The 18,739-nt window shown below is 41.6% G+C and overlaps 1 protein-coding gene across 2 annotated transcripts in view; it reads right to left on the bottom strand.

Moving 5' to 3' along the window:
- Positions 1 to 18,739, bottom strand: part of LNX1 (ligand of numb-protein X 1) — a 112,141-nt gene that overhangs the window by 31,011 nt on the left and 62,391 nt on the right. For both annotated transcript variants that reach the window (XM_003806465.5, XM_055111553.2), the window contains exons 6-7: positions 3,726 to 3,860; positions 572 to 749 (exon numbers count right to left, since the gene is read on the bottom strand). In XM_003806465.5, coding sequence (XP_003806513.3) covers positions 572 to 749; positions 3,726 to 3,860 — 313 coding nt within the window. The remainder of the gene's footprint in view (positions 1 to 571; positions 750 to 3,725; positions 3,861 to 18,739) is intronic.

The following is an 18,739-nucleotide window of genomic DNA, read 5'->3' as shown; positions in this document are numbered from 1 at the left end:
ACAATATTATTAAGGATACATATTTGTAGAGGCAAATTTGATATCATCTTCCTTTATTTACTCAAAGTAGCCCAGAACACATGAGCTTAAAGTAGTGAAATAATTTTCACTCTGGGAAAGTATCCAGCATGATACTTTCACTTAATGAGTACTCATTGAATCAAATCTATCAAATGACTTTTTCTATCTAACCCATATAATTGAATAATTCATGAATTATTTCATGAATTCCACCACCGGATCAACCCACCAAAGAACCACTTAGAATCAATGGAACTACATTATGCCATTTAATAGAGGCAACTTGCTCATAACTGTAGCAGTTCTCTATTAATTCCTGGAACAGTTTGGAGATTCTAGCTTTACCTGCAGGCAAGTTGGCCTGCAACTAAGAAAAGTGGAACCTGGTCTAGTATCTATACTCAAACCAATCATGGTCAATGGGTAACAAAAGTCCTGGCCGATCACTCCCACATTCTCTCATTAATTTTGAAAATAGTCACCTAACAAGCTACTAATTTCTCTTGATTCTCTGCCACCCCAGCGCCTTTAAAATCCCTTTACTTTTTACCTGTTTTTATTCTTCCATCTCTGCTTATGACTCCTCCGGGCTCAACACTCATGACATAGATAGGCAAATCCCATTCTCTATGTGATGCTCCCCCTGCGACGGTCATGCCGAGAGATTCACCGGGGTCTTTTTGGATATTTACCACCTTCTCATGACAAGTAATTGTGGGATGAAGGGGCTGAAGGCACAGATGGAAAAACATGGCACATGAATTCACAACTCTGGTAGTTTCTGAATGTAGAAAATGCAAAGTGGGTTTCCATTTTCTAAATGCAAAAATTACCAAAGCTGCATAAATTATGCAAAGTGCATAAATACAATGGTGGTTCTTGAAATCACAGAGAAAGACACCTGGAAAGAACCCTCACCTTATCCACTCCCAACCATAATAGGGTTACATTGTCCCAAATTCTACAGGTTAACTCAGATAAAGTTTACACTTCAAAAGGAAAGAGTAAAAATGGAGGAAGGAACCGATTACAGACCATTAGAAAAATATATTTCTAAAATATTTTCATAGAGAAAAAGTATTGCTTTGTTGCTCAGGCTGGTCTCGAACTCCTGGCTCCAAGTGCCTTGGCCTCCCAAAGTGCTGGGATTACAAGCATGAGCCACTGCGCCTGGCCATGGAGGAATCTTAAGCACACAGAGTGAACTGCACCCAAAATTTCTCAAGTGAGTCATTTATTCCTGATAGTAGTGAGTCAGCATTTCAAAAATACTCTGTCATTTATAAATATCAGAAACTTTTCTATGTTAAAAAAAAGTAACCATATTTTATAGAGTCTTCTTTCACACCTGCTCAGTGCTTACCAGGCAGCCTTGCCTGCGGTGAGCAAGAGATGTTTAGTTGTGCACTGAGGGGCTGGATGCAATGGCTGAAATACCACAAATATGGCATGTGTGCATGTGTCCTGTCTCATGAACCAGTGTCCATGACCATTTCCTTTCTCAACCAGAAAAGCGACCAATGTCAGCAATGGAAAAAGAAAATCATCTGTGAAAGCTTCACACCCAGGGTTACCTGACTTTGGCTGGAGAGGAGGAGAGTTACGTATGAAAGAGATGACTTTTCTATCTATCTTTTTTCGCCATTCTCCTCACCCTACTTTGGACACCTTACAATGTTCCTTGATGTTTAAAAACATAATTTATGGTAAAATAGTTTAAGCTAATTAAAAACACAATGGGTACCTGAATATTTCTCAAACTATAAGATGTATTTCCATTTTAGAATATTTGCTTTGGATATTTAGAATAAAACATTTTAGACAAGTAAAAAAGCATAAAGAATAACAGAATGACCTACCCATGTACCTCAAAACCCTACATCAGAAATAAACATTCCATGTGCACTTAGTCGCTCTATGACTCTTTCTGCTCATAGGCCTTGCCTCCCCACAGAGGTAAACCATGCAAAATTTGATGCCTAGCATTCCTTAACTTTTTTAATTGGCTAAAAGTTTTCTGTCCCACAAATCCTGCTTTGTCTTCTTTGGTATTTCTTTGAATTGTTTAAGCTCTTATTTTTAAAAAGCTACCTGGTTTCCTAAACCAAACAAGATTTTAGTAAGAATATAAAAACTGAAATAATCAAAGAGCCATATATGTCTCAGTTTTATTTTAAATATGTTACTTTTTTGTGAGGATATTTCAGAAGTCAGATAGAATATAAGTTAAAACGGAAATAATTACAATTCCGACTAAGTCAGTTTGCACGTTTCCAGGAATTAAGACATATGACAGAGGGTTGCAGCAGAAATGTGACCAGATCCTCCCAGCTCTTTCATGATGAGGAGGTGGAAGGAATTCTAAAACCACGGTGCAGATGGAGGCTACCTTCTCCATAATTTGATGACTTAGAATATGATGTATTCTAGTTAATTCAACTAAAATTAGTTAATTGGATAAAAACTTCAATTAATTAATTAAGCTAATAAACTAGTTTTTCATTAATAAAGATGGTCAGTTAAATTTAAACATTAAGCATTTACTAGCAAAAAGACATAACGGAGTCCTTATCCATAAAATGTTTTAGCAGGATATATCTGGTCTGTCTAGACTCCTTATTGTAGAGAAACAGGTAATTTATGGATTTATGAGGCTTGGCTGGCTGGAGAACCTGGAGGGGTGTATAACCTTGTAGGCTCTGTAATTAACATAGTATAAAGCAGAGATGTTCCAAAATAAAAAATTTGAATATTGTTTCTGTATATATTACTCAAAAACTCAATTTGTAAGCTATTCCAACCAACATATAGATTGACGTAGAAAGAAAAGGGCATTCCCTACTCTCTGTTGCAAGAAGAATAAGCTACCTTTAAGAATTTTTTTTAGTTACAAGTGATGCCATGAAACCAGAACTCAGGAGAGATGACTGAAAGAAGCTCATCAGCATCACAACAGGATGCCAAGCCAAAGCTATAGGACTCTAATTTGGACTAAACAAGGTTTGTGTTGCTTAAACACGCATCCAAATGAAGAGGTTAAGGCATTGCCTCTAATAGAAGTCACAGAGAGAAGTACAAATTGGGCTGAGTCACTTCATTTAAAGTGAGGCTGCAAACTGGTGGCCTGAAGAATGCATTCCACCCACAGATCCACAGTGTTTTAGAGTTTTCTGGATTTGAATGCCATATAACATGTGCTCTCTGGTTTGCCCCAATCCCCACCACTCCCTAATGTTACATGAGCTTCAAGTGTTTAAATTATCTTCCTGGGCCCTTTGGCAAACACAAACAAAAACTAAAAGTAGCGGGGAAATCACTGATTTCTAGGCAGACTGAAAAATTCAAAAGCCAGAAACCAGGCAAACTGCTTGCTTCATTTCAAAGTGAATAAAATAAGTCCTCAAACAAGATGACTCTTGGTAAAAACATGCCATTTATTTGGCTTAGGCTAGAAATCAGGTCCCTGTATGAGGTCTGCATGATCAGGTTTCAAAACTTTCCTGCACCTTCCTCTCTCCTGCTTGGATGGGAGACACCTGTTATCTCTTCAAGTCTTAAATATGGGACTTTGGGCTTTTAGTTTTACAAGTCAGTGTTTCTTTAAGTAAAAGAGTCCAGAGATGACACTTAGACATGTTAAAGCAAGCAGCCTTCCCAAGAAATAGCCCCTTGCAGGAGCAGGGGACCTGCCCTAGAGGCCTCACCTTGGGAGTGTTGCTCCTCTCCCCTGGCCCTGGGGACCAGCTGCCATTGCTGTTCCAGCCGGCTTCCTGAAAGATGTCAGGGCTCCGCTGCCGAACCTGGCGGGACACGACGAGGTGAACACGTCTTTCACTGGCCTGGGCAAGAAGACACAGGCATTAGCCACTGTCAGTTTCCATCCACTGCATTCAGCACCAGGGGCTTACAAAAACATCACTTTGATTATACCATTTTTTTATGGCAAAACATGATTTCTAGTTTGTTGGGTTTTTTTGTTACTATCCATCTTGTAATTTGCCAAGAGCATAAGAGCTCTTTCCTTTATCCTTAAACCAGGTAGTAAATGTTGCTCCAAGGGAAAACTAGGGAAGGTTTGGTTCCTTCCAATCTTTGAAAAGGCATCATCAGATATTGCTAATTCATTTTTAATTAATGGTTGTACCACACACAAGCCATGCCCTAAGTTCTTCCCAGATAGAATTAGGTGCACTGTGTAAAGTAGCAGCCCAAAGCAAAGATCTAAGATCAATGGTACACAGTAAAGAAAAAGAGATGGAGTTAATGGCAGTAACTTGCCACTGCAGGAAGAGAAATCCTGAGCCTGACACTTGCAAATATTTGGGCATAGGGAAGGTTTAGCACTTTAGAAATATGGGGATGACTTCATACATTAATATGTACAGCCTAATCAAAATCCTTTACCTTCAATTCACAATCACAAAGACATGGAATCAACTTAAGTGCCCATCAACTGATGGGTAGATAAAGAAAATGTGGTATGTATATACCATGGAATACTACTCAGCCACAAAAAAGAATGAAAAAATGTCTTTTGCAGCAACTTGGATGGAACTGGAGGCCGTTATTTTAAGTGAAGTAACACAGGAATGGAAAATCAAATACTGCATGTTCTCAGTTGTAAGTGGGAGCTTAGCTCTGGAGATGCAGAGGCAGAGTAATATAATGGACTTTGGAGACTCAGAAAAGGGGAGGGTGAGTGGGGTGAGGGATGAAAAACTGCCTATTTGGTACAGTGTACACTATTCAGGTGACAGGTGCACTAAAATCTCAGACTTCACCACCATACAATGCATCCATGTAACCAAAAACCACGTGTATCCCTAAAGCTACTGAAATACAAAATGTTTAAAAAACTGCAAAAGAGTAATTTGCCTTGATTTCTTTATTTTTTATGGAACTACCAGTTACTCTGCTAATTCTCTCTGCTATGTACATTGATATTTGGACAGGCATTCAGAATAGCAAATATAGTACTTATTGGAAAGGTCCACTCCACATGATCGATATGGTTTGACTGTGTCCCCAGTCAAACTTCACCTTGAATTGTAGCTCCCATAATTCCCATATGTCATCGGAGGGACCTGGCAGGAGGTAACTGATTCATGGGGGTGGGTCTTTCCCATGCTGTTCTCGAGATAGTAAGTCTCACGAGATCTGATGATTTTATAAATGGGAGTTCCCCTGCACAGGCTCTCTTGTCTGCCACCATGTAAGACATCCCTTTGCTCTTCCTTCATCTTCCACCATGACTGTGAGGCCTCCCCAGCCATGTAAAACTGTGAGTTCATTAAACCTTTATAAATTACCCATTCTTGGGTATGTCTTTATTAGCAGCATGAGAGCAGATGAATATAATGATACATTTACAAATTGTCTTTCTGCCACAGATTAGTTTCACATGTGTCAGGTAGTATGGGCCATTATTCCAGAATTGCTGACCATTGAGATTTCAGAGCTGCAGGTCATTCAGACTAAATCTTAGACCTATGAAACTCACATAAATAGAGCTCTCTGGTGGCCTAGGCTGAAGTAGCCAGCTGACCTCATTTATCACTTTAGTAAAAGTTGAAAATGAATGAGATATGGAAGATTTGATTAGAAAGATTCCCAAGACAGACCTGGTTTAGGGACAAGGGAGATGGAAGACAGAGGAGTAAGGTTTGGTGGTTCCTCTCTTCATCCCATCCCTTGCCCACTCACCACCACAACAGAGAAGGGGCAGTGACCTGCCAGCTTTCTTCCTATACAGGGATGGTTATTGCGCTAGGGGAGAAAGGTCATGGAATGAGGGCGTTGAAATTCCATGCTCTTTTCCATTGACTCAGACAATGGGGGTGGAGATATTTGCTTCCTGCCTGCTATGGTCTGAACATGTTTCCCCAAAATTCAGATGTTAAAATCCTAACCCACAACATGGCAGCATTTGGAGGTAGGGCCTTTGGGAGGTGATTAGGTCATGAAGGCAGGTCCCTCCTAAGGGGATTAGAGCCCTTATGAAAGGGGCTGGAGGAATCTTGTTTGCCCCTCTACCATGTAAGGACAAAGTGAGATGGTGCCATCTGTGAGGAAGTAGCCATCCCCAGACACCAAACCGGCTAGTGTCTTGATCTTTGACTTCTTGACTTCCAGAACTGTGAGAAATAAATTTATGTTGTTTACAAGCCACCTAGGATAGTGTATTTTGTTATAGCAGCATGAATGGACTAAGACAATGCCTTTTCTGCATCTTCATTCCCAGAGCACACAACTCACTCACTCTCAGGAACTAGGACCTTGTTTTAAAAATCTCAAGTAAACACTTTGGGAGGCTGAAGCAGGCAGATCACTTGAGGTCAGGAGTCCAAGACCAGCCTGGCCAACATGGTGAAACCCTTTCTCTACTAAAAATACAAAAATCAGCCAGTCGTGGTGGCAGGCACCTATAATCCCAGCTACTCGGGAGGCTGCAGGAGGAGAACTGCTTGAACCCAGAGGGTGGAGGTTGCAGCGAACCGAGATTGTGGCACTGCACTCAAGCCTGGGTGACAAAGCAAGACTCCATCTCAAAAAAAGAAAAAAAAAATCTTTAGTAAAAACCACCCACCAATGAAACAATATCCCTATGGTTGTCTGACACTAACCAGTCCAAATCTTCATGACTTTGCACTCTTATAACACTTCTTCTCAGGGCTCTCTTGAAACTTAGGGGTCATGATTTGGGTGGCTGTAAATTAAAGGAACTTTTAGAGACAACTGCTAGCATACAGTAAGAGTGTCTATTGTAACATCAAAATGGATGATCGGCCAGGTGAGTTGACTCATTTCACAAAAACTAGAAAATCCTTCTGAAAAGGGCCCAAAAAAGAAGTTGGAGTCCTCTGCCCATGTCCTTCACACAAAGTCTGGCCATCACTTCTGATCTCCCCAGACAAGGCTAATGTGCCCTTCCTTTGTTTACCTATCTTGAATTCCCTGGTGTTTCTCATCACATATAAAGCTTGTGTCGGAACAGAACAAAAATAAAAAGCCCAGGAAACAGTCGTGAAGAAAGCTGACATGAAGAACGATGGAATTAGCTGACTAAATCCAATTCTTGGAAGAGTATTTTGTAATAGCTGTGTCTTTCTTTGTACTATAAGCCTCCCTTCTTCTAAATAAGATTATCTTTGGGAACTCTCTAAAGCAAAACTTACTAAAAGATAAGAAGTGGTGAACATTCAGGTCAAAACCCCAATTACTGAGCTCAAATTTGCTCTCTTTGGGGAAACTCCGATGTTTTGAAGGATCCCAGCAGAGTGTCCGTAGGCTTGCAAATTGTATCATGTTCATTTTGGATGAGGAGTAGCCACATGATCTAAGCACCTCATAAGAACTGAGAAAATTTTACACATCGAATCAACTTGCCAGGCAAAATCCAAATTGCCAAGGAGAAGCCTGCAAGAACTATTTAATTCACATTTTCAAGGACAAATTTCTCACTGGATTTTCAAATGCTGGCTTTGGTATTAAGTTGTTGGCAGGAATAACACTACAATAAATAATTCTGGTATCAATTTACTTGGAAAGAAATTCTCTGCAAGACTGGATCTGTGGCTCTTACCAGCCACCTTGTAAATTGCTCACAGGAAGACTTTGTTTGATGTACTTTTGTGGTATTTGAAGATATAAGGTGGAAAACGGGCTAATATGCTTGTCCTGGCTTTAACTCCTGTCAGGAGCTGGATTCAATGTAGAGAAACATCCCCTACCACCAGAGAATCTTTCTTTCCACTAGTATCAATGTGGTGTGAGTGTGAGGAGGGGGAGTATAGGGGAGACACAGAAAGACTGAATGAGAAAATGGCAGAAACTTGTTTATTTCACACCTACGTGATATGTACCAAGAAAGTGGATACAGCAGAGCTGTCATTCCAGCAAGCAAGGAATAGCTTACTGCAAGAAAGAGGTAAGACAGCTTCTCTCTTGCATCTCTTGGGATGTTGCAATTTGGGCAAAAGGATGGTTTAACAATGGTGGCTACCTTAATTAGAAGACATGACTTAAAGTTTCCTCTCCTCTCTCCCTTAAGAATCCTAGATTGTGATCTAGGCAAATTCTGGACACACTGGTTACAACCTGCATAGCTTGACTGCTGTACCATATTCTTTCCCTCCCAAGAGCTGAAGCATTAGACTCCCTCTCTCTTTTCCGCCCTGGGCCAGTTCACCCCTCCTTAGGAAACTTGGTGGTCCTCCGCTCCTGGGAGAGCACCATATTGATGCCAAACTTAGTGAAGCCACCCAATCGGCAGAGCGCACTACAGCCCAGAGCTCCTGAGCGCAAACGACTCTCCCGCCTCAGCATCCAGAGTAGCTGGGGCTACAGGCATGCCACTTCACCCAGCATCCCTCTCTTTTTTCTACAGGCCAAGAGGAAGCGGTTCTGATGCCATCCATATTCTCCCCTGTGGACTTTAGCTTATTGGCAGCCTCCTGACAAGCACTCTGTCCCCAAGGCTGATCTGCCTGCCCTGGGCAGACAACACACTGGGAACCTTGAGGACATGGTTCCTGCCCTCCCGGAATGTTTCCTACTGCAGGGACAGTCAGATGGGAGTGCCATGAAAGAGAAATGGGGAATATACTTAAGGGTCTCCAGAGGTGGGACCAATTACTTCTGGCTGAGGAAATAGGAACCATCTAATATTCAGAGAAAAAAAAAGAGGGTTAAAACTAAGTAGCGTCTGTATGGAAGGACTGGCTTTCTGTCGTTTTGTTTAATGACTGCTTTTCTCTGTTGAGATTTGACTCAAAATTGCCAATCATATTTATATGATGGAACTTAGCATTTTGCAGAGCTATACACTGGAGCACATGGCATCTTTCTACTGTCTTGGCATTGCATGAATCCATACAGTGACTAAGAGAAGAAAAACATAGTCCAGAAGCCTCATTTATATGTACCCATCTTTAAATAACAAAGCCTATCTCTTACAGCTGGAAGGAGTCTGGGAGCGTTGCACTGTGACCTCTTGTCAAGCAAGCATCTTCCTTTGTGTTCAGCCTGCAATTGACTCTTTCCCTTCCAAAATCCACTATGGCTGATGAAAACTGCTCATACTGTCAGGGCGTAACATAGATTTGCAACTTCCCAGAGCAGAGAGATGGAAGTCAAACATGCCACCACACAAGGAGCAGCATTTTGCAGAGCTGTACACTGGAGCACAGGGCATCTTTCTACTGCCTTGGCATTGCATGAGTCCATACAGTGACTATGAGGGCCAGTGAAAACGTACAGGGGGAGTAAGAACTGGTCAAGTACCTGTTCTCATCCAGCCAAAGGCTTCACCTGCTCATTGGCAGAGACAGATTGGAGTTAAGCCAAATGCATGATAACATTTGCTGCCTTTTTGACATATAGGTATATGCTTAAGTAAAATGTATGATAAACTATATAAAATGCACTGGGTTCATTTGTTATTGTGTTTCTTGTATCAGTTTTATAAAGTTTCAAGTTAAGGAAGTTAAGAGTTGCCACCCTCTCCCCACAATGCCCCAGGGTATTATTCTATACACACACTTGAAAGGAGACTCCAAACCCACTGCTGGGCATCAGGACCGTGTTGTTCAAAGTAGGCAGACCATGTACATAGCTTCCTTTATAGCATAGCCTTGGTCCACAGGAGACTCATGCTTGATTGCGTGGGCCCCTTGTTACAGAAACAGGTGAGAGCTGTAATGCGACTGATAACTATATAAGCTGCTTATAGAGCTCGTCCTCTAGGGTTTCATCATCAACATATTTTACATTAACCCGATATTTTAATAATCACTTCTTTAAAAAATGTATTCTGCATTCCTCATTGGTTTCTTTTCCAAGTATCTCAAAATGAGACAGTTTGGCTTTAAATGATTTTTCAACATATGCTTGTGGGGATGGCTCTTTCTACACTGTCTGTGGTTGCCCCATTTTAGAATCCCTTCCAGCAACTGTTCAAATATCATTCTCAGTGAATCCATCTTGTGCTCACAAAGCCCTGGGAAATTGTGAAGGCACTGGTTCCATAAAATTAGAAAGTCACAGACACACAAGAAATGTCAGACATCATCTCATCCAACATTTTCTCTATAGCTTATAATTCAATTTCCCTACAAATTCCTTGCCATGTTGTCACCCAGTTCATGCTTCAGTACCCCCAATGACAGGGAGCTCACTGTGTCCCAAGGCAACATTGGCCATTTTTAGATAGCACTAATTTGAATGTTTGTCCTTAGGTTGAACTTAAATTTGCCATCCTATTGCCTGCCTATTGGTCTAGTTATGCCCAGTAGGGCAACCCCACATCAATTTCCCTGTGACAATCCTATTTGAGGATCACTCTCATTGCTCTCTCTTAGCTCTTTCCCTTTCCAGGTCAACTATTCCTAGTTTTTTCCACATTAAATATCTTTTCAAGTCATCTAAAAAATGTAATAAGTTCTGGACTCGCTGTAATAAAGTTGTGTGTGTGCACATGCAGAATAGAACCCAGAAGATGAGTTCTTGACTGACCAGTATAGAGTGCAGTATTTTTGTTGATGAACCAGGGGCACTGAGGACCTCATTAATGGCGTTTCAATTTTGTCATTCATACAAGCATAGGGGATTGTCTTTATGCTCTATGAATCCAAAAACTCAATCGATTCCTGTCTTTACCTATGGATTAATAGAAAGGTGACAAGGAGGTATTCAGGACTGCACTATAGGACAAATTATAGCAGAGCAGCCCACCCCTGAGACCACATGATGCCATACAGACCTTACATGACAATACAGACAACTGGAAGCATCAGAACCGAATGATATGCTAGAAAAAAATCAAAGTCATCAGTCATTCCTGTTGATATGTCAGTGTATTTCACAACAAGGTTTGGAAACAGAATCCTCCCCCTTCCCTTCCTTCCAGTGAACAAAAGAACTTTCAGGGAAAAAAAATCCTCCCACTGAGCAACGAGTTGGAGGCTCCAGAAATATAACTCTAGAATGAATTAATGGTGTACTATAAGTTGATATTCCCTATAAAATGAGTTTGGTCAGAACAAATCTGGTCTGTATTAATTTGTTTGCCATTGAAACTTTGGGCCCCCAGAAAAGTGCCTGATATATTATTAAAAAGTTTATGAGTATCTCATGCTGAAGTGGTGGTAGCTCCTTCAATGAGCTAAAAGCAATCAGTCTGGCCAAGGAGAGAGAAAATTAAGGAGGCTTTGAAGAAACATAGTAAATAGGATCTTAAGATTTGATCAGGGTGGAAAAGGAGAATTAGGGCAGCAATATGGTTTATTTTTCCCAGTAGACTATAGCTCCATGTTCATCCTTATGTTCCCAGAAGCATATATCTTTAGATGCAAAGACATTAATGATAATACAGATGGTGACTTATATGGGGTCATACAGATGTCAGTGACAAGGGCAAGACACAAGGATTTAGTTCTTGAGTCCCTGAATCTGCTGGTGGCTGAGTCAGTAAAATGACTCAGCATCCTTGCCTCAGACACCGTTTCTTTTAGGATATCTAGAAGTTACTCTCATGATTATGTTCTATAAAAATATATATATTTGGGGGGATATGTGGGTTAGAGGAAGGGTAGTGAAGTTTCAAGATCCCCTAATATTTGCAGTGTGTAGCTGCACATAATGTTCACTCATGAAATTCTAAGTTGAAAAGCCGTACAGTTTACCAAGTCACACACTTTATCAAGAATGCATAAAATTTGAAGCCCTATATAAAAATCGCTTGGACTTTCAGAATTCAGCTCAAGGAGATTAAAAAATATTCTATAATCAAGTCTATGTGCATTAAATTTACCACAAACCATGGTAAGACAATTTATTTAAGTAGGGATTTAATTCCAGATTAAGTGTACTGATCTGTTAAAAAAAAAATACAGATCTATCAGCTTTTATTTCACTGGCAATTCTTACTGGCTCCAGGGGACTTGAATGTTTACAGTACCACAAAAGTTCTACCCTTTTTTGCAGGTATACAGCAGAATTCATGAGCTGGAATCATGTATTTAAAATGCATGTAGGTAATGCAAATAGTCCATTATTGGCTTTGTGGCTCTGTCTGAAGGTCTATCTCATTAAAAAAAAAAGTTTGAAGAGCCTGTTGTCAAATGTTCTTTGATGAAATGAATTCTCATTTAAATATTGATTCATATAAGGAAAAAAACAATTACACATATGCCAGTATTGATGACAGCCCCTATTATCATTGGCTCTAGAAATGGCTTTGAGTATTTTCAGTTTCTGCATCAAGTCTGGAATTGCCTATGGAAAAAAGGCTTAAGAGGGACATTCAAATTTGAATCTTTGGTCCATTATTTCTTTGTTCTGTTATCTTAGCTATGACATCAGACAGTTCCAAAAAGCTGCCTCTTTCATACAGTTATTCCAGTCATGATTGGGAAATTGACTTGAGAAATTGACAATGGAGAAAAATAAAATTGTACTTAGTAGCTACATAAATCATCAGCACCATATTTGAGGCTTCTATCTCCATAAGGACTTTCTTCTTACAAGGGCCTGGCAAACCCAGGCTGCTGCTGAGTAAGCTGAGGTTAGAGCTCAACATATGTAAAGCTGGTCAAATATAAAATGGTTGTGGCCTCTCTGTAATAACTCTTCCCTGAAGTAATGCAGAAAAAAAGCTGAATGTGGGGTACTGTGGGAGAGATCATGACCAAAAAACATGTTGTCTGGGAATTTCTTTGTAAGGCAAATGTGATTCATGGAGTAGACATACAAAGGCAACATAGCCAAGGATTGGTTAGAAATTTGAGTCTCAACATTTGAAGGGTATTTAGTTTAATCCCCTCAGCCTGGTGTGTGTTACAAATATCACATAAATAAAATCCACTCTTCAGAAACGGCATGCGATTGCTTAGCTAGATTTTTCCAACATTCCGTGTTTTCCATTTCTTTTTCAACTAGCTTTGCTCCCATTTTTTTTTTAAAAGGTTTTTCCTGCTTATAAAGCACGTTGGCTTTGTTTAGTAAGCAAAAGAATCTTTTAGGAAGTCCCAGTGTTAGGCAAGATTTTATTCCATAAATTAACTTTCTCAGGGAAGAAACTGTTTTTGCTCTTCTGTTATTAATCTACAAAAGCAAAATGCCATATGTAGTCAAGATTTTTCCAAATGACATGATGAGTAAGAGTTTTTCTTTTGCTTATTGCGAAGTATAGTTGGCAAACATTATCTCCAGAATGTGAGTTGCACCGATTGACCTGCAGAGGGAGTTAACAAGTGTAACATGAAAAAATACTGGTGGTCACCGAAAAGGCTAGTTTTCAAAGTGAGAAGAAAAAAAAATCATGCTAAGAATGCAGTTTCTTCATAAAGAAATACAATGAACTCTCCCTTTTCCATGTGTGAAGGTTTTCATAAACATAGCATATTTTCTCTTCTCATTGATTGGCCGGCTAATGCCACCTGCCTAATGCTGACTTGGTTCTTTTGAGATAAAAGGTAGGAATACATTCCAAGCTCTACTAGGCCAGGAACTGTACCAACCTAGTTCAGCATGGTACCACACACCTCTTGGCACAAAGAAGTTGCTCAGTCAATAATCACTGAACAAATTCAAGGGGACAAAGAGTAGATATGGTATCTTGGGGACAAATGGCACATGAAAGCAGATTTGGTGCTTCTTTGGTAAATGGTTTGATAACCAATCCCTAGGAGATAAAGTTAATGTATAAAATATATTTTATATACACATAGATGCTCATAATTTGACTCCATTTACTTATTTGGCAAATATTTATCGAGTGCCTACTATTGCCAGCCATTGCTTTAAGTGCTGAGGATACGATACTTTTTTTTTTTTTTTTTGAGAAAAGTTTCACTCTTTTTGCCCAGGCTGGAGTACAATGGCACGATCTTGGCTCACTGCAACCTTCACCTCCCGGGTTCAAGTGATTCTTCTGCCAAGTAGCTGGGATTACAGGCGTGCGCCACCACCCCTGGCTAATTTTGTATTTTTAGTAGAGATAGGATTTCACCCTGTTGACCAGGCTGGTCTCGAACTCCTGACCTCAGGTGACCCACCCGCCTCGGCCTCCCAAAATGCTGGGATTATAGGCATGAGCCACTGTGCTTGGCTGAGGATACAATACTTTACTGTCTGGCAGGTAATATTAGTTGGTAGTAATTGAAGAGTATTGTAGGATAAAGTGTATATGAGCAGAAATGGACACAATTCTTAGTAGAATTGACAGTGAAGAGCTCTCTGACTGTTGAGAGGAGACCTGAATGAACTGTGGGAATGCGGCAAATGGATATTTAGAAGATTCTTCCAGGCAGAGGAACAGCAAGAATGCCAGGCCTGAGGCAGAAATGCTTGAAGAGCACCAAGAAGGCAATGGGGCACATGGTTAAACATGGGGAGAATACTAAACATCCTCTTCTGTAAGAAATGAGGTTGGAGAGAGAACAGGCCACAAGACGTATGGCATTGCAGGCCATAGTAACGATCTGCAACTTTAACCTAAGTGTCTCAGGAGGCCTCAGAGGGCTGAGAGAGAGAGAGAGAGAGAGGCATCCTGACTGGAGTGGTTTGGTAAAGAGCTCATTCTCTCTGCTGTGCATAGAGTAGGAGAGAGATGATTAAGTGTGGAAGGCAGAAGGCCAGCAAAGAGGCTCTGGCCGTCACTCAGACCAGGTCAAAATGGGTTGGGGGAGCAAGACGCTGAGGTGAGTCAAAGTTCTTTTTGGTTCAAGTCACTGGGTAAATAGAGGTGCCATTTTTATAGACTAGGAATGGCCTAGGGGAGAGCACGTTGGGCAAGGGGTGGAATGGGAGGAGCCAAGGGTTCAGTGTTGGACATTAAGTTTGAGATGCCTTTGCCATATCCACAGGAAGATATGAAGGAGGCAACTGGAGGTGCAAGTGTGGTCAGAGGAGAAGGTGAGGTGGGCACATGAATTTGGGAATAGATGGCATACACCTCAGAAAGAAAATGTCTCTTTTTTTGTTTATTTTTTGAGACAGAGTCTTGCTCTGTCTCCAGGCTGGAGTGCAGTGGCGTGATCTTGGCTCACTGAAACCTCCGCCTCCCGAGTTCAAGCAGTTCTCCTACCTCAGCCTCCCAAGTAGCTGGAATTACAGGTGCCTGCCACCACACCCAGCTAATTTTGTATTTTTAGTAGAGATGGGGTTTTACTATGTTGGCCAGGCTGGTCTCGAACTACTGACCTCGCGATCTGCCCGCCTCGGCCTCCCAAAGTGCTGGAATTAAAGATGTGAGCCACCACACCCAGCCAGAAAATGCCTCTTCTAACTCTGGTTTTGTTCCCCACCTGCTCTACTTGGCATGAGCTCGGGCCCTCTAGGGCAGATGAGCATCCATGGGGGCCGAGAACCACCTTGGAACTGGGACACCACCAAGTGGCACAGCTCAAAAGCTAAGGTACCACGTGTGTTTTCTGCCCTGGTGGGCAGAGGGAGAAGGCTAAGTCCCCTTGTACCCTCTGCCTCAGGCTGCCCAGGTCTACAATGACAGTAATACCATCCAACACTTGGTCCTCTTCCACGAAGAGGGATAAGCTACTGTACAGGACAGTGAAGAGAGTCGCCAGCACCTACCTGAAAGAATCACATAACCAGATCTCAGGTGCAGGCAAATTTATTTGTGTTTAGATAACCAAGTCCTTGAAAGCAAACAGTCTTTTGATGATCACCCTCTGTGGAACTTGGTGCAGGGCTCAGTCAGTTACTGCTGCTGACTTACTGCCTATTCTCAAAGTATGAAGACTTCACTCACTAAGTGGAAGTTGACATAGACTTGCTGGATAATTGAGAATGCTTCTTAAGGCCGCTGGATCTTGCCCTTCTCTTTTCAGCTCTCCACTGACTTGAGAGAGATCATTCTAGAAGATCATGCCATTTCCTTTCCTAAACCCTTCCAAGAATGCCCCCGTGGCTTTGCGGATAAAGTCCGAGGTCCTTAGCATGGCTCGCAATATTTCACATGATCTATCTCTTGCCTCGTCTATGGCTGCTTTTTAAAATACACACCCCAGGCTCCAGGTACTATTTATCATTTCCCTAATAGGCTGATATGGTTGGCTGTGTCCCCACCCAAATCTCATCTTGAATTGTAGCTCCCATCATTCCCATGTGTTGTGGGAGGGACCCAGTGGGAGATAATTGAATCACGGGGGTGGTTTCCCCCATACCATTCTTGTGGTAGTAAGTCTCACGAGATCCGATGGTTTTATAAAGGTTTCCCCTTTTGCTTGACCCTCATTCTCTCTTGCCTGCTGCCATGTAAGACTGGCCTTTCACCTTCTGCCATGATTGTGAGGCCTCCCAAGCCATGTGGAACTGTGGTTCCATTAAACCTCTTCTTCTTTTTAAATTACCCAGCCTTGGGTATGTCTTTATCAGCAGCAAGAGAATGGACTAACACATGGGCTATTAAGGAAATGTTCTTTTGTCTTGTGTCTCCTTAGGATGACCCTTGCTGACTTGTACACTGGAGAACTCGAGCTCATTCCTCAAGCCCCAAGTTCAAGATCTTCCTCCTCTGAGGAATTCACAGGCCTAGTCAAGCAAAAATCTCCCCTGCGCCTGCATCAGCATCATACTTAATTTTTTCCATTGCAGCAGTGTTAGACTACATGGGCAGTCATTTAGATAAAGTCCAGCTTTCCTGCCACACTGGAGGATCCTTTGGAAGAATAATCTAAGTGGTCCTCGCTCCAATTTCTGCATCTAACCCAGGGGCACGTAAGCAGCAGAACTTAACAGATATTTGCTGGATGAAGTGAATAAATGGGTTAGAACATAAGAGCCCAGAACAAAGTCTATTCTTCCAAGAATAAAGCTCACAGCTTATGAAACGTCGCTGAGACACAAAACTATCAGAACATTATACCGGGTGAAAAAAGCCAGTCCCCCAAGTCCGTATATGATTTCATTTATATAACATTCTTGAAATTCAAAATTATAGAAATAGAAAACAGATTAGTTATTTCCAAGGGTTAAGGAGGACGTGGGGTGGGGAGGGAAATGGATGTGGCAATAGAAGGCAACTTTTATAGGGATCTTTGTGGTGATGGAAATCTTCTGTTATGACTGTTAATGTCAATAGCATGCTTGTGATGCCATACTATGGTTTTGCAAGATGTTAACACTAGGAAAAACAGTAACGAGACATGGGATCTCTCTGTATTATTTCTTACAATTACATATTAATTGATAATTATCTCAAAATACAAAGGTGAGTTACAATTGCATATTAATTGATAATTATCTTAAAATAAAAAAGCTAAAGAAAAAAAAAATTTCAACAGTGACCCTGACGAAGTCAACAAAACACATACAGGTGCTTGATGACATTATACTGGTCAGAAAAGTGGATAAGTTTGAACAGTCATGAACTCTACTTGCCTGAGTGATCAAGAATTTGCATCCCTCTCTTCTTAGGGGGCTTCCTTTCAGGTTCATACTTGGGTTTCCAAGTGCTTTCGAAGTCACCTGGACTTAGCCATGGAGACTAAGACTTACTCTGTCCATAGGATCCCTGGAGAATGCATGGCATAGCTTTTTTTTTTTTTTTTTTTTTTTTTTTTTTTTTTTTAAGATGGGTGTTGCTCTATTGCTCAGGCTAGAGTGCAGTGGCACGATCTCAGCTCACTGCAACCTCCACCTCCCAGTTTCAAGTGATTCTCCTGCCTCAGCCTCTTGAGTAGCTAGGATTACAGGCACCTGCCACCACACCTGGCTAATTTTTTGTATTTTTAGTAGAGATGGGGTTTCGCCATGTTGGCCAGGCTGACCTTGAATTCCTGACCTCAGGTGATCCACCCACCTTGGCCTCTCGAGAGTAGCTGGGACTACAAGTGCACACCATCACGCCCGACCAATTTCTTGCATTTTGTAAAGACGAGGTCTCACTATGCTGCCCAGGCTGGTCTCAAACTCCTAAGCTCAAGGCACCTTCCTTCTTTGGCTTCCCAAAGTGTTGGGATTACAGGTGTGAGCCTCCGCACTTGGCTGAGCTACCACATCAACACGGCACAGCTTCTTACAGGAGTTAATACAACTACATGTCTTAGATGTGCCCAGAATGTATGTAAATGACCCCTGGGTCTACACTGAACATACTGGGTACAGGGATGACACAACCCTGCTGACCCTGAGTGACCCTAATTCTGTGATATTGTAGCAGACAACCCAACGTGTTTATCTGCAGTCAGACTGGATGGCTGACAACACAACACCTAGGGAATGTCCATGGTCTTGAAACCCATCATTTGCTTAAGTAATGTTCTTTCTTTTTTTTTTTTTGAGACGGGTCTCACTCTTGTTGCCCAGGCTGGAGTGCAATGGTGTGATCTCAGCTCACCACAACCTCTGCCTCCTGGTTTCAAGCAATTCTCCTGCCTCAGCCCCCTGAGTAGCTGAGATTACAGGCATCTGCCACCATGCCTGGCTAATTTTTTGTATTTTTAGTAGAGATGGGGTTTCACCCTGTTGGCCAGGCTGGCCTTGAACTCCTGACCTCATGTGATACACCTGCCTCGGCCTCCCAAAGTGCTGGGATTACAGGCATGGGCCACCACGCCCAGCCGAGTAATGTTCTTACCTGGGCAGAAGCTTTGAAAATGTTGGTCTTTCCATCCTGACTCCTTGAAAGGGAGGCACTGCATGACACATGTGGTAGTGACAGGGTGCCTGGTTCAGGGGGATGTGCATTCTTGCTCAT

Source organism: Pan paniscus, chromosome 3, assembly GCF_029289425.2.
Source record: "Pan paniscus chromosome 3, NHGRI_mPanPan1-v2.0_pri, whole genome shotgun sequence".
Lineage (NCBI taxonomy): Eukaryota > Metazoa > Chordata > Mammalia > Primates > Hominidae > Pan > Pan paniscus.
Note: the sequence above shows the minus strand (reverse complement) of the source record. Positions and strands in the feature narration are given on the sequence as shown.